We start from the raw sequence: 14,616 nt of genomic DNA, 5'->3' as shown, positions 1-14,616 counted from the left end.
TTAATTTATTTTCCACAAAGGCATCTGTATAAAATAAAAGGTTTGTCAAAATGTACAATTATTTTTTAAATAAAATAATTTAAAGAAAATTCTCAGGCTCTAAGTATAAATACATCTATGAAAATAACTTGCATTCAATGCTGTTTTTGCGCCGTACGTAGCGTTTAATCTGGTTGGTCGTCTATGATGTGATGTCTGGTCATTTCATTTTTTTGTAGTTTAACAATGTCCTTTGATCATTTTAAAACAATAAATAATAATTGACTCAGTAATGGTTTGTAGAAATGTAACAAATTACTTAACTTTTAAAACGTACTTCAAGTCAAATGACTGATTTAAAAATCTACTCAAAAAAGTACAAGTACCCATAAAAGCAACTCAATTACAGTAACGCGAGTACGTGTAATCCATTACTTTCACCTCTGGTTTTGAATATGACAGTTTCTCCAAATACACAACATCAAAAGAATGTCATTTTCCCGTACCTTTATCACACAACTGAGCTCATTTTTAATCGCAAATTGGGCAAAAACTCTACATTTTTCCAAAATACAGCAATTTCTCACAAATAATCCCACAAGATTCTCCAGTCACACTCTATTTGAGGTTTTATACATAATGCTGATATTACGCTGTCATTATTATGACATGGCACCTGTCATTTGCATAAATAAGGTGTCATTAAGTAGCGTTTTAAATTATGAAACCTTTGGCCTTTGGAGCTATGTTGGCATTTTTTGGGTTAGGGTAATGGACAACACTTATTGACAGCCGAGTCATGCTAATGACAGGTGTCATTTCATAATAATGACAGTGTAATGTCAGCCTTATGTATAAAACTTCAAATAAAGTGTTACCAATTACCCTAATAATTACAAAAAGATTGTTCTGTATTTGGCCCGAATTAAAATAGGGGCCAAATACGATGCGTGACAACCTCCATCCCAGTGAATGTGTTTAATATTAATGAGTTTAACAAGAACAAACTCATTTTCAAATATCAGAGTTTGGCCGACAAACAGAAGTAATAATTCAATGAATAGTTTCTTTTATTCAAGCTCAGTTTGACAAATAAAAACATCGCACTACAAAACGAGGCTAAAAATATTTTTGGAAAAACATCTTAAAGCCTCTAATCTGATCACATCTCACATAAGTGCAATATTAAAAACACTTCATCTGAACATATTGCATTACCATAAATATATACATATCTTCATTATCCAGCAATAATTCAAAAAAAAAATCAATCAAATCAAAAAGAGATGAAATGTTCCGTCATATTGTCCTTCAAAGACTCAAACATGCCTGATGCTGACAAACGAGGCTGGTGTCAAATTACAACACCATGACGTTGTGTGTTTCAGTCTCAACAATGTTAAAGGTCAAATTTGTATTATTTTTTTTAAATGTAACAATGAACAGAAAAGGAGACACAGGGGTGTTAAAAGTAGAGTACAGATCTCCTTTCAAAGGAATGCATTTATAAATATATCATTTTCACATTAACAGGCAGAGGAAACGTATTATTTCTTAGACAGTCATGCAGATACAACCTTTATCACATAAAGAGTAAATGTGTGTTACAGAACTAAACTCTCAGTACGCAGGCTCTTAGATGAAGTCACACTTTGGCATTATATGAGTACAGCCCTAACAGTGCATACATCTATGTTTTCTTCTCATGTGAGCATCAGTATTGGTAAATTTCTCATACAAACATTGAACAGCAAAGTCGTGTCTTTATTTTTCAATTTTAAAAAACACTTTCTGGGTTTCAAATATTTGTTTGCATTCAAACACTTTTTTTCTTTGATTGAATTATTTTTTCAAATCTAAGTGAGTTTTGATTGAAGCAATATTTTTTGGGGATTGAATGATAAAGACACAAATGCCCGACTCGTAACATGACCCAAAAATTAAAAGACGACTTCAAAGAACAGTTTTGATTAATAACAACATGAAAGAAAGGTCGAGGTGTATGGAGGTAGATCTATTTGTTAATTAATGACAAAAACCACTTCAATAAATAAAAAAAAACAAACATTTTTAATCAAAGAAAAAAAAAGCGTTCAAATGCAATTTTTTTTTGTCTCAAATGATTATTTGCATTTGAACTCTGTTCTTTGACTGATGAAGGTTTTTTGATTGTGAAGTTATCTTTTTAAATTACTAATATATTTAACTGTTTTTTAGATGATATAATAAAGACACAAAACCCTCTCCATAGAGGACAAACAGTAAAGCTCTGACACTCATTCATACTCCAGTCAAACTAGAAACGTTAAAGTTAAACCGACCAATTTCTCGTATGAATCTATGACTATGTCTTGACAAGATTGATTTAGTGATAAACTAAAAAAATGCATCATAACAACAAAGAACGTTATGCAGAGTCTTCAGCAGATTAAAAAAAAGAGGCCTGGACACAGCATTAAAAACAACCATGGCTAAAGCTGAGAGCAGTGAGTTTCAAACGAGGAAGGACTGACGGAGATGATGAAACGGAGCAAAGAACATCTTCCAGAGGTGAGTCTGTGTCACACGTACTGCTGAGGCTTCTGTGGAACAGCAGCAGCTGATGCCAGGCTTTTGGCTGCTTCTTTAGCTTTATCTGACGCATCCTTCACCGTGTCTCTGAGCATCCGCTGGGGCGCGTCACCTGTGAGAGAGCAGCACCACGTTAGTACGTTACAGCAGGAAACCAGGGGTGGAGCGGCCCATTTAAAAGTGAGGGTGTTCCAAGGGTCGGGCAACCATCGACTCCCAATTATGTTTATTAAATTCATTCACCAAAACCATGATAAAGCTGTTATTAAGTCAGTGATACTCTATTATTATTCCCCCAAAAAATCCTTAAAAGGGGAAACTTTTCACCCCCTTTTAACTTTTTATTTTCCCAAAAATTTAGCACTTTTTTATTTTGTTTTTTCAGATTTTAGCTTCCTTTTGCCAATAAATATCCCTTTTTCCTGATTTATGTAAGTTCTTTATGACACTTATCCAATTTTTGTCGAGTCTTTAACCATTTTTTGCCACTTTTAATCCAAATACGCTACATTTTACGTCTTTTTTCAATTATGTTTGCCACATTTTGCTCATTTAAGCTACCTATTGCCATTACATACCACCCGTTTCCTCTTTTTTTAAATCAATGTTTTGCCAATCTTGACTACTTGTGGCCCATTTCAGTCACTTTTCACTCATTTCTTGCCACGTTTCTGCCACTTGTGAACCATTTTTTGCCACTTTACTCATCACTGTTAACTATTTGTTTACCTCCTTGGAACGGCAGCTTTGTCAAATGGCTGGCTGTGATTAGCTTGATCACCATTCAATCATTCTAACTGGACCGATACGTTTTCAACAATGAATCCCTCTGTGAAAAGTGAGGGGAGTGAATTTGGCGTCCACAACGGGTGAGACGTTACAGCATGAAACCATGAAGGATCCCTATTGTCCTCCAACATCGTTTATAGCCTTTTGTTTCAAACCATTCAGCCAAATCTATTCATTGGCAGCTGCTATGTAGCCCCTCCCACTGACGCACTTGTTAGGTCACGAGTCCTTTACATGTTTAATACAAAAAGACGCTGTTGCTATGGGAGAGGACGAACACCTGGGCAAGAAAACATGAAAGTAACCACAAGGTGAACACTTTGCATTTAACTGTTTTGGTTCCACACTGCCACAGTCAGAGGAAGCTAACACCTACTAAAAGCTAACATTCATTATTGATTCATTGGAAAAATGGTGCTTTTTCTGCAGCTGAAGTTACCAAAAATAACTGAAATACAAATGAGATGACTGACTGTAGGTAGAGAACGGACGACTACTACATGCTGCGATGCTAACAAACACGCTAAAGCAGTGATTCCCAACCTTTTTTGGATCGTGACCCCATTTTGACGTCAAGTATGTTTGCGCTCTGATTGCTCGTTTGACATAAAATAAAATCAGTTGCTGAAAAAAACTACAACACACACAGCATGTACTGTATCTTAATCCACTAAAACTAAACTTTAGATTCTACATTGGTGAAAACAACACGAACTAGAACCACTAGCTACTCGCTTGATGTTGGTCACAGGACTACTCAGGAGGACTCGTGGAGGTCTCAACCTCCTGAACATACTCACCACTGCGTTCCGTCTGAGGCTGATTCCTGCGGCGCCATCAGCAGAAAAAGCAACAGCACAGAGACATACAACATCTGCATCAGCAGACTCCAACAGCTGGATTAATCATCTAATGACGGGACCATTTACGGCTGTATCTGTAGCTGCATGGTGCTATTTCAAAGGTTCCCACAAGAGGTCAGACTATGCTACTTTAAGTTTAACTCGTTAAGTTTTAAAATAATAAAAGAAAGTCCACAGCATTAAGTAACACAGCCTATAAGATGTAAATGATTAATATTTTATTTAACATGTAAAAAGAGTTATTTACCTGTTGATGGTCACATGATATGACCAGATGTGAAAGAGTGAAAGTACCCATAAAATGAAAAAAGTCATGACAACTTAAAGAACCTATTCTACGACTGGTCAACCAGGCGCACACGGTAACATTATGTTCACTATGTTTATGTCTTGTTGTACATTTGAAATATGTAATTTGTGACTGAAATGTGATACGTTTCTTGTGCAGAGTTGATTTATAGTCTTCACGGTGTTCCACAATGATTTTCTACTTTTGTGAACATCAGTACGAGGCGTGAAGTCTTTTTAGAGCCGACCGCGAGTAGCTACAGTGTCAATGTACGATAGGAGTGGAAATGGGAAGTGAATGTGGCTGCCTGTTTATAAATTATTTATCTGTTTCAGAAGAGTTTGCCAAATTCAAACTGTAAAATAGTAAAAGGAAACTAAAAACTAAAAAACTTAGATGCACATTCAAAATGATATGATGGATTTACTTGATGCCTTGTGTCTAATGCACAGGTCTTTTTTTTTTTTTTTTTTAATAAAAGGACTTCCTGTCTCGACTTTTCTCCATTCCAAAAATGGCAACAGATAAAAATACACTGTTTTGTTTCCCGTCGCTCTGCAGGAAGCAACGTGCAGTGAGATGTGAAGCGGACGTACCCTGTAGGTTGGACAGAGCGTATTCCAGACCCTTCATGGCCTTCACCTGGTTGCTCTTGAAACGAGCCAATCCAAACTCCTGAGAATGAGAGAGAGAGAGAGAGAGAGAGAGAGAGAGACCATTAGGTTGTGTTTCACTTCTCCATTTAAACTGATGAGGACTTCTATATTTGGTGAAATGAGGACAAGCTGCTCACGCCACACTTCAAAGGAAGGACGTAGAATTTTAAGAATGCGTTTGAACTGCAGCATTTACTCTAAACCAGTGTTTTTCAAATGGGTACACGTCACTAGGGGGTACTTGAGAGATAGAGTGGGAAACTAACAAATAAAAGCATTAAAAATATGGGGTTTTATCATGTTTATGTTTAGTTAAAAATGAAAGTCATAATAATGATGAAATGATCTTGATTAGAACAAGAGCTGAAAACACAAAGGTCAGTGTTGGTCACACAGCAGACGAGAGATGACGGGAAATGATCAAAACTGTAGAAGTGAATCTGTTCAGTAGGCCTTACATACAGTTACATTCTACTTATTTACAAAGTTAGATTCTATAAAACGTGTGTTCTCACTCATGCATTTAATCATTATGTTCTATAATTGTTTTTTTTTTTTTTTTTTTTAATAGTATTCTGAGCAAAATGTAGTAGTCAGATAAAGGGGGTACTGGTAAGAGGAAGGGGTACTAGAGCCAAAAAAGTATGAAAACCACTGCTCTAAACACTTTTTTAAAAAAACAGGGTGTAAAAAGAAAATCGATTCGGCAATATATCGTGATTTTTCACCGTGCGATTATTGTATTGATCCAAAAAATGTCCAAATAGATTTTTTTAACAAAGTAAAATAGCGAGTGTGGATTATCTGGTTTAATTCTAAGGCACATGCGCATCATAAATTGATAAAGTTTGCACCAATGTTCGCTGGACTTAAGTAAATGTTTAATAAATTTCATCCCCTGTCCCTAGACCCTCCTTCGGCAAGGAAAAATAAAAAAAAAAAAAAAAAAAAAAAACTTAAGTGGGAAAATGTATTACTCACAAACATGTCATGTACAGTACATCCAAAGTGAGCATTAGGTTATAAACACGTGGTTAAAATATCAGTGTTTATAATGCTGTGTTCGTGGGGAAATGTGCATGTTTACACGGTCTTTGCGGGCATGTGTACACAGGACAGAGCAAGAAAATATCCGGACACCCCTCCCCCCTCTCATGTCCGGTCTAACCCGCGTTAAAAATAAAATTTAAACAAATGTTTTGCAACACCAAATAAGTCCAAAATAATGGATGTACACACTAGGGCTATGTGCAAGCTGTTAAAAAAAAGTATCAGGTTGAACAAACACTGCGTCAGGTAGATATGTGCTCCACACATACGCGCACACAGAAATTCCTTGCATTTATAGATAGATAGATGACCCCATTGCAGGCCCCGTGGTCATGATGATCCGTCTATGAGTGTACCTGAATAGGTCTGGAGAAGCCGTATATGCTGGAGGATATCCATGCTTCCCGTCTCAGCTGGGTGACAGCTGGCTGCTCTGGGGAATCTCGGAAAACACAACGTTCTTCAACAGACTGAGGAGAGGAAAGAAAACGATCAGAGAAGGTGTTTCACTTTGTTTGCCTCAGACTAACATTGTCCCTAAAGCACTGATGTATAATAAACTTTGTATGCTAAATTTAAAAATCTCCCTCGAGAACACGTGTCAAACTCAAGGCCCAGGGGCCAAATCTGGCCCTTTAGAGCAGTGGTTCTCAAACTTTTTTGGCACAAGTACCCCCTTTGTTCGACTACAACATTTTGCTTAAAAAACTATTTAAAAACCAACTCTAGAGCATAATGATGGAATGAATGAGTGATAACACACATTTTAAAGAATCTCATTTTGTAAATAAGTAGAATGATACATAATTTACTGCAGTGGTTTCCAACCTTTTTTGGATCAAATTTCTTTTCATTAGTTTTTTACCATGTTTGAGCTCATATATATATATATATATATATATATATTTTTTACTGCATTTTAGTTTAAATAGATTTATATTTCACAAAGTGAAAGTATAGAAATAAAGTTGGTTTACATTGTAAAAAAAAAAAAAAGAAGACAATTAAACAATGTATTTTAATTTTTCTGAAATTTCAGGCGACCCCACACAGGGTCCCGACCACAAGGTTGAAAAACCCTGATTTAGGGGCTCCTGACTATATTTATTTCTATAGTTTTTAGCATTTACAGTCATCTCACGCCTGGGGTGGGACCAATACTGACATTTGTTATCTTTCCACTCCCTCTCTCTCAAATACCCCCTGTAGTGCCATCACGTACCTCCATTTGAGAAACACTGCTTTAGAGCATCTAATGCAGCCCGCAGGAGAAAGTAAAAATGACAGAAAAGAACATGCATCATTGTGTAAATTACAAAATAATTCAGTTGTAGAAATTTCAGCCCCTCCAAATACACTTGGATATACATTCACAAATCTCCCATGCCTATATCACATGACAGCAGTCGTTTTCTAATCACAAATTGATGAAAAAAACATATTCTACAGAATTAAATAACAATTATTCATAATATCAAGGAAATGTAATTGAATTTAAGTTTACTTAATGCTTGGATATTGCCGGTCACTTATATACTTTATATGTAGTTCATACCTGCAAGTGAAAACTAGGGCACGTTAATGTTAAGATTGCTCTTTTTTCCCCACCTGAAATCTGTGGCCCACTTTAGATCAAACTGGTGCGTATTTGGCCTCTGAACTAAAATGAGTTTGACATCCCTGCTCTAGAAACTGTGCCCATTAGTTGTGAACCTGATTTTAGACACATTGCTCTAATGTAAGACAGACCGCACCATGAGCATGGTGTGGTTGAGGTTCCAGGTATAGGTGGTCAGGCTCCTGTTAACGGGGTCCACGATGGAATCCTCCATAATGTACACGCAGCGCGAAATCCCGCCTGGGAAAAAGTGCTCAGCCCAGCGAGGCAATCGGTTAGTCTTCATAAGAAGGCGTCTGGTGAGGAGGCAGTGGTCTTTGGTGACCTCCCGGTACACAACGTCCTCTGTGAGAACATGGGTACTAGTTGAAAAAAAAAAAAACACACACACAGAGAGGCAGGTGACATAATTTCTAATATGTTTGAAGAAGTCACTGTAGCCTGTGGAAAAGACAACATTCAGGTTTGGATGTTTTATAGATCACAACTGGATGTGACAGTCTTTTTTTCCAAATACCACACAAGACATTATTAAAAACTATTTAACTACTGAATTAAAGTTCCCAAGTTAGTTCTGTGGACTGTGTTGTTGGAATTATTTTGAGTTGTTTTGCCGTCATCATTTTGTATATTTTTCTGTTCATATTTTAAATCATCTTGAAAGTTTTTAGATTTTTTTTTTATCTTTCTTATATTTCTCTGTCATTATTTAAGTTTATTTTGGGGGTTGCACATGATTATATCTCTCATCTAATTTCTTTCCAATCTATTCGTTACCTTGTTAGGCTTCCTAATAAATGAAAATATAGGTTTTAATATTTTTGGTGTGGACATCTGAGCCTTTTTTGTGTCAGTATACCCCTAGATTGTAAAATGTGGGAAAGCTTAATATGAAACATATTTTAATAATTGTTAATTACATATGTGTAGAACTGCATATAGAACTGTAACATGATTCCCCAGTTTTGCGTTAAATTATAATTGACAATTACAAAGTCAATTATCTAAACTCAATTACAATTTAATTACAATTACGACAGACTTTTTAAAATTACAATTCACAAAAGTGTGTAGCGCGGCTCCAGCTCCAGATACTACGGTATCCGAGCTTCAGACGAAAGCGAATGCTGCCGTCTCGAAAACCAACGCTGTCCTTGACGTCTCAGACGGTCCAGCTCACGTTGGCCTGCATCCCTGCTAGCAGCTGTGCTAGCTGCCCCATGGTAGAATAAGCTTGCCACCTGCTCTCTTGACTGCAGCACATGGTGATGGAAGCTAAGGCCTCTCTCACTGAGGGAGCGGGATGCTCTGGGGCTCGCCTCAGTCCATGTGGGGGTAAAATCTCCACTAAGGACAGGCACAAGATCTGCCCCAACTGCCTGAGTCTGGAACATGCCCGCATGACGGTTGAAACTCCGGACTCGGGTAAGCACTGTGCCGTGTTTAATGCACGGAGCCACCACAGGAGACTGGCACGCCTGTCTGAGCAGGACTCCTTCCCCCCTCACGGTGTCAACATGAAGGCGGGTGAAGTAGAGCCTCTGCTGATGGAAACTGCGGCTGCTCAGGGTTCCAGCTGGGGTTCCCACCTTGAACTGGCGTCTACCTCCCCGCTTTACAAGGATGTCCTCATGATTGACTGTGGAGAGTTTGATGAAGACTCCTCTGACCCTCTCGGCTCGGATGTGGATGAGGAGGACAAATCTTTCATCACCCTGGCTCGGGGGGCGGGCTTCATGCGGCCTCTGTAGCCTCCGTGGAGGAATTGGAGGACTCCATGCCCGTCTCCTATCCTCCCAGCCTGGACAAGGTGGAAGTGTGTAAATGCGCTGCGGCTCGGCTGGCCATTTTGTGGCCCACCGTAGTGACTGAAACCACCAGGTCCTGCTATGAAGGGAAGAAGCTCCCCTTTTCATAGTGCGCTGTGTGACAAATCCTTCCCGTCTTTCCTGAGCTGCTCGTGGAAGTAGCTCGTCCGTGGAAGGACCGTCCATTCACCGGAAAAACCGGTCAGGTGCCGCATCCCTCGACTGTGAGGCGATGGAGAGCCTCAAATTGCTTCATATGTCGCCAGTGGAGCCGCTCGTTGCGGCTCACCTGCTCCCACAACAGCCCGCTGTGTCCCCTCGGAGACCCTTGTTACCATCCAGAGCAAACAGTCTCTAGTCGGACCTGTCCACAGAGACGTATGCGGCTGCTGCCCTCTCGGTCAGGGCGCTGAACGTCCTCTCTCTCCTCATTGCCTATCAGGCTGAACTATGTGAGGGTTTCGCACTGTCTCAGGACCCTACGATGATGGAGGAAATATCAACGGTTGCCAACGTGTCACCCAATGCTACTCCATGCAGGCTATGGGAAAGATGATGAGCAACATGGTTGTTCAGGGGCGAGCCCATTGGCTTGACCTTGCTAAACTGTCTGACGCAGAAAAGAGCGACATCCTGGATGCACCCGTTGTTCCCCAGGGGATTTTCGGCTTTGCTTTGTCCTCCATGCAGCGGCGCTGCGAGGAGAAAAACAGAAACGATGACGCTCTCCACCTCTGTCTCCCCAGGAAACCCACGCTCACATCTCCACCGGCGCGACAAAGGGCTTTTTCTCAGGCTGCTCCCCAGGGTCCGCAATTTAAAGCGGTAAGACCTTCCCTTCCCCGGCCGGCCTCGCCACAGTCTCGATGAGGGCCGCCTACCTGGCCCGGTATCCCTACAACTCTGACGGCTGCTGCTGCTCCAGCACAGCCTGCTCAGCGCACGCAGACAAGGAGGAAGAAAAAAACTGCCTGACAGCTTTTTTCTCCTCTGATGACAAAACTGACGTTCCCTCGTTTTCCAGCTTTGTCCCCTTTGCTTTCACGCATGCATTCTTGGGCTGTTCACGCCTCGTCCTCCCCAGTGCCAAGGCTCGGCCCACTGCTGCGCTCTCGGTTCTTCCGTCGTGCACTCAGCTTTTCCCAGGTGATACTAGGATCATCCTGAGACCCAACCTGGCCTTTGTGCAGAAGGTTGTGGGCTCGTGTTCTCCCATTGACCTTTTGGCCTTTTCTGTTTCACAGGGTGAGCAGCGGCCAAATGTGTTATGTCCAGTTTGTGAGATCCGCATTTATATGGATATGACGAGGAGCCTCAGGAGGAACGATGAGCTGTTCATCTCCTGGGCCAATCTCGGCAAGGAGAAGCCTGTTAATAAGCAATGCCTGTCACACTCGGTGGTGGAAGCTATTGCTTTGGCTTACTCGTGTCAGGGTCTGCAGCTGCCTACTGGTCTGCATGCACACTCGACTCGGGGTCTTGCCACATCCTGGGCTTTGTTCAGGGGAGTGTCTGTTCAGGATATTTGTGCAGAATTGGACCTCACCCCTCACGTTTGTCCACTTTTACATGCTGGACGGATTTACTGTCCTGATGTGATCAGACATTTGCCCTGGAGGCTGGTACCACTCCATAAACATGTATGCACTACAGGAGTTTCCATACTCCATAGTGAGACATGTCATGAAATATTATGAAATAGAACTTTAGGTTATGTATATAACCCCAGTTCTATGAGTAATATGTGTGAGATGTCTCACCAGACTACCCTTCTTGCTCGAACAAGAAGAAGAGGTGCTTATTTTGAATGGTGCGCGTCTGTCCGCGTTCTCCTTTTATAGGAGGCGGGTGACCCCCTAGTGGACGGACGCGCTTCACCGGCCAATCAGGACTGGCAGATTGAAATAAATGCTTCTGAGGAATGCAGACAGATGTTGCATCCCATAATGAGACATCTCACTCATATTACTCATAGAACTGGGGTTATATACATAACCCAAAGTTTCCAGTTCATAATCGTTGCTGGCAGGTTGATCTTTGTCAACATGTTAATAATGAGTAATAACTCAATAATGAGTCGTTGACAAAAAACATGGAGGCAATTTTAGCCAGTGGAACAAGATTTTTAGGGTCATTCATGGCTAATCTGAGGCCAAATGGCCCGTGGCCCTCACTACTTTCCGACACCGCACACACATATCTACGTCATCCAGTGCGTTGCGCACTTACATACGTCATCAATGGGAATTTATCGTTTCCATTGTGGGATGACATATTCTTACCGGTGGGAATGTTTTTGATGATACATCGTAAATGATAATATAACGCACATTCTTATCCCTGTGTTAATAGTTACCTGCAATGACTGAATAGATTTCAGTACCTGAATGGGTTGGGGTATCTCTGCCAGAACGCAGAGACAACTTGGTCCCATGTGCTCTCGATGTCAGCGTAGTTACAGAAGTATTTGACCATTTTTCTGTCCAGGACGCACTGGCTGGGCTAAATTCTGAACCCGGAGGTTCCTCGCTGTCACGGCACAAATCAACAGAAACACGAGTACTGACTCCATCCAAAGTCTGTCAGGGTCCTGCAAAAGATAATCATTCATACCATGATGAAGCTTTTGAAATACAATACATTCAGTACATTTGCAGTATACTTTTTAAATATATTGTGATAGGGAATTTAAAGTACAAATGATATCCTGACAAAAACATTGTGCTTCATCATAACTTTTCATGTGATGTCACAGATTTTTCCTCTGTATAAAGATACATAATTTAAAAACAAATTCAAAAATATGCTTAATATCACATTTAAAAGATGGGGACTGGGAAACACTCCTTTTAAAAAAAAAATACAGACAACAAATGTAGCTAATTTACAATCAGGAAAAGTCTTGCCATTATGGCTGTTGTTGGTTAAAATCACTTAATAATTTATCAAAACATATGTCATGTGCTGTGTAGACGTAGAAATGTTGTCAAAGTTGATGTTTTGAAGCAGGAAAAATAGGCAAATGTATAGGATTTAAAAATCAAAAGAGCCATTGAAACCAATGCAAAGCAAGGATAAACAAAAGCCAGACAAAAAAAAAATCCATGAATGTGTGAACGGGTTTTAAGCCACAAAAACAAAATATGCAAAAACTGTTTGGTATTTGATAACTTTAACAACAGCAATAATGTACTTGTGATTCCTGAATATAATATGCAATCCTTTTACATATATAAATACTCGGTTTTACTTTTCATAATAAATATAAGACTGTGCCTCATGATCCCCAAATACATTAAATAATGCTACGGAAACATATCAATAGACTGCCATTCTATTCAAACGGAGAGCCCTTTATTGCCCAGTTTAGGTGACGTAATAGGTGCACCACGTGACTTAAAGTTCCAGTTTACTTTAGCTTATATTTATTTTTAACCCTAACCCTTTTTATATTAGCCCGAACCCTACCCCAGGAAATACTCTAAAATGTTTTTTTTTTTTTTTCGTATTGGAATTTTTAAAGGTGCTATGTGCCGTGTTATATATATTCGAATATATATAAATATTCCGCTATCGTGGGATTCCAACCCACGATAGCGGAAGGGAGAATTCTGGAGTGCGGAGACCAAACTGCAAACTTCAACAAACAGTGACAATAACAATCAAGATAACGAATCCCCTTGACAGCAGAATACATGTTATATTACCTTATGGCCGTGTGTGTTCCATTCAGGCTAAGCTAACATTTAGCTGTAACTAGATAACTGTTGACTTTACTAATGAGTCAAATTGTATACTAATCATTAGTAATGCTTTAACTATGCACTGTAAAAGTGTATTAAATGTTTCATAGCAGGGTGGACATTGTTCAGTCTCTGGCGTGTTGACGTAGATGTAGGTTAACCTTGGACTTATTTAATGTCCAGCTAGCTTGGAAGCATTAAAAGGTACAAACGTTGTTGCCATTGGGAAATATGACATTTTCTTACCTGAGTTACTTTTAATGAAACACAAAGATCCTCCCTGTAATCATAGACAGGCGTTAGTGTCTCAGCAGCTCATCGAAATGACACACTTGTATTTATTTTCATCATGGATTGTGCGCTTCTTCTTCTTCTTTTTTTTTTTTCTTTTTTTTTTTTTTTTTTTTTTCTTTTTTCTTCTTCTTTTATTTCCGGTAGTGTAGACGCTAAATGGTGCATTACTGACCTCTACTGGTCGTCACATTTATTGAACTTTGTAGATCGATTTTATACCTTCGGGCATACAATATGGAAAGTTATTTTGGGGGCGTAGGGTTTATGCCAGAAGGTATAATATTTTTTTAAAAAGGTATTTTAATGTGTTTTTTGACGTTAATACAATATGCACATATTTTATTTATTGCTAATACATTATAACACATTTTTGCTAAACACATTTTCACTACAGGTACCCTTTAAAATGATTTTAGTATGATATGGAAGATTTTTGTTTTTTATTCTAAAGAAAAAGACATGTAAAACATGTTTTTATTTCCACAATTCTTAAAAACCTGTAGTACATCTATGGAAGTCCGTTGGATCCGCCACTAAAAAAAAAAAATAACTATGGCAAGTCCTAATTACTGTATGAGAAAGAAAGTCATAATCATGCGATAGAAAGTCACAATTTTGTAAAGTTATTTTATTGTACATTTGCAAAGAAACATATAAAAATGTGAAGGAATCATTTTGCAATAAAGATTTATTTATGTACTTCTACTATTTTCTACACTTTGTACCAATTGTTGAATTCTAAGAACTGAATAAACAGCCAAAATATGTGTTTTGAATTAATTATTATTTAAAGTGTAATTAAGAATGGTACCAGTCAGTGTTAGTAGACTGCTGCAAATGCTCAGTTTGAATCTCATGATTATTACTTTCTATCTCTTAATTATCAGATGAAAATCAAACCAAATCAAGTTTTATTTCTAAAGCGCTTTACAACAACCTAAGTTGACAAAAGCGCT

At 39.0% G+C, this 14,616-nt stretch overlaps 1 protein-coding gene across 1 annotated transcript; it reads right to left on the bottom strand.

Moving 5' to 3' along the window:
• Positions 1-1,031: 1,031 nt before the first annotated feature.
• LOC114469489 (PRELI domain-containing protein 1, mitochondrial-like) lies at positions 1,032-13,746 on the bottom strand. Its single transcript, XM_028457037.1, has 6 exons — positions 13,613-13,746; positions 12,007-12,213; positions 7,952-8,177; positions 6,554-6,667; positions 5,088-5,166; positions 1,032-2,662 (listed from the first exon to the last, which is right to left on the bottom strand). The coding sequence occupies exons 2-6, from the start codon at positions 12,096-12,098 to the stop codon at positions 2,541-2,543; spliced, it is 633 nt and encodes a 210-aa protein (XP_028312838.1). The 5' UTR covers positions 12,099-12,213; positions 13,613-13,746; the 3' UTR covers positions 1,032-2,540.
• Between the last annotated feature and the right edge of the window lie 870 nt (positions 13,747-14,616).

Source organism: Gouania willdenowi, chromosome 1, assembly GCF_900634775.1.
Source record: "Gouania willdenowi chromosome 1, fGouWil2.1, whole genome shotgun sequence".
NCBI classification, from domain to species: Eukaryota; Metazoa; Chordata; class Actinopteri; order Blenniiformes; family Gobiesocidae; genus Gouania; species Gouania willdenowi.
Note: the sequence above shows the minus strand (reverse complement) of the source record. Positions and strands in the feature narration are given on the sequence as shown.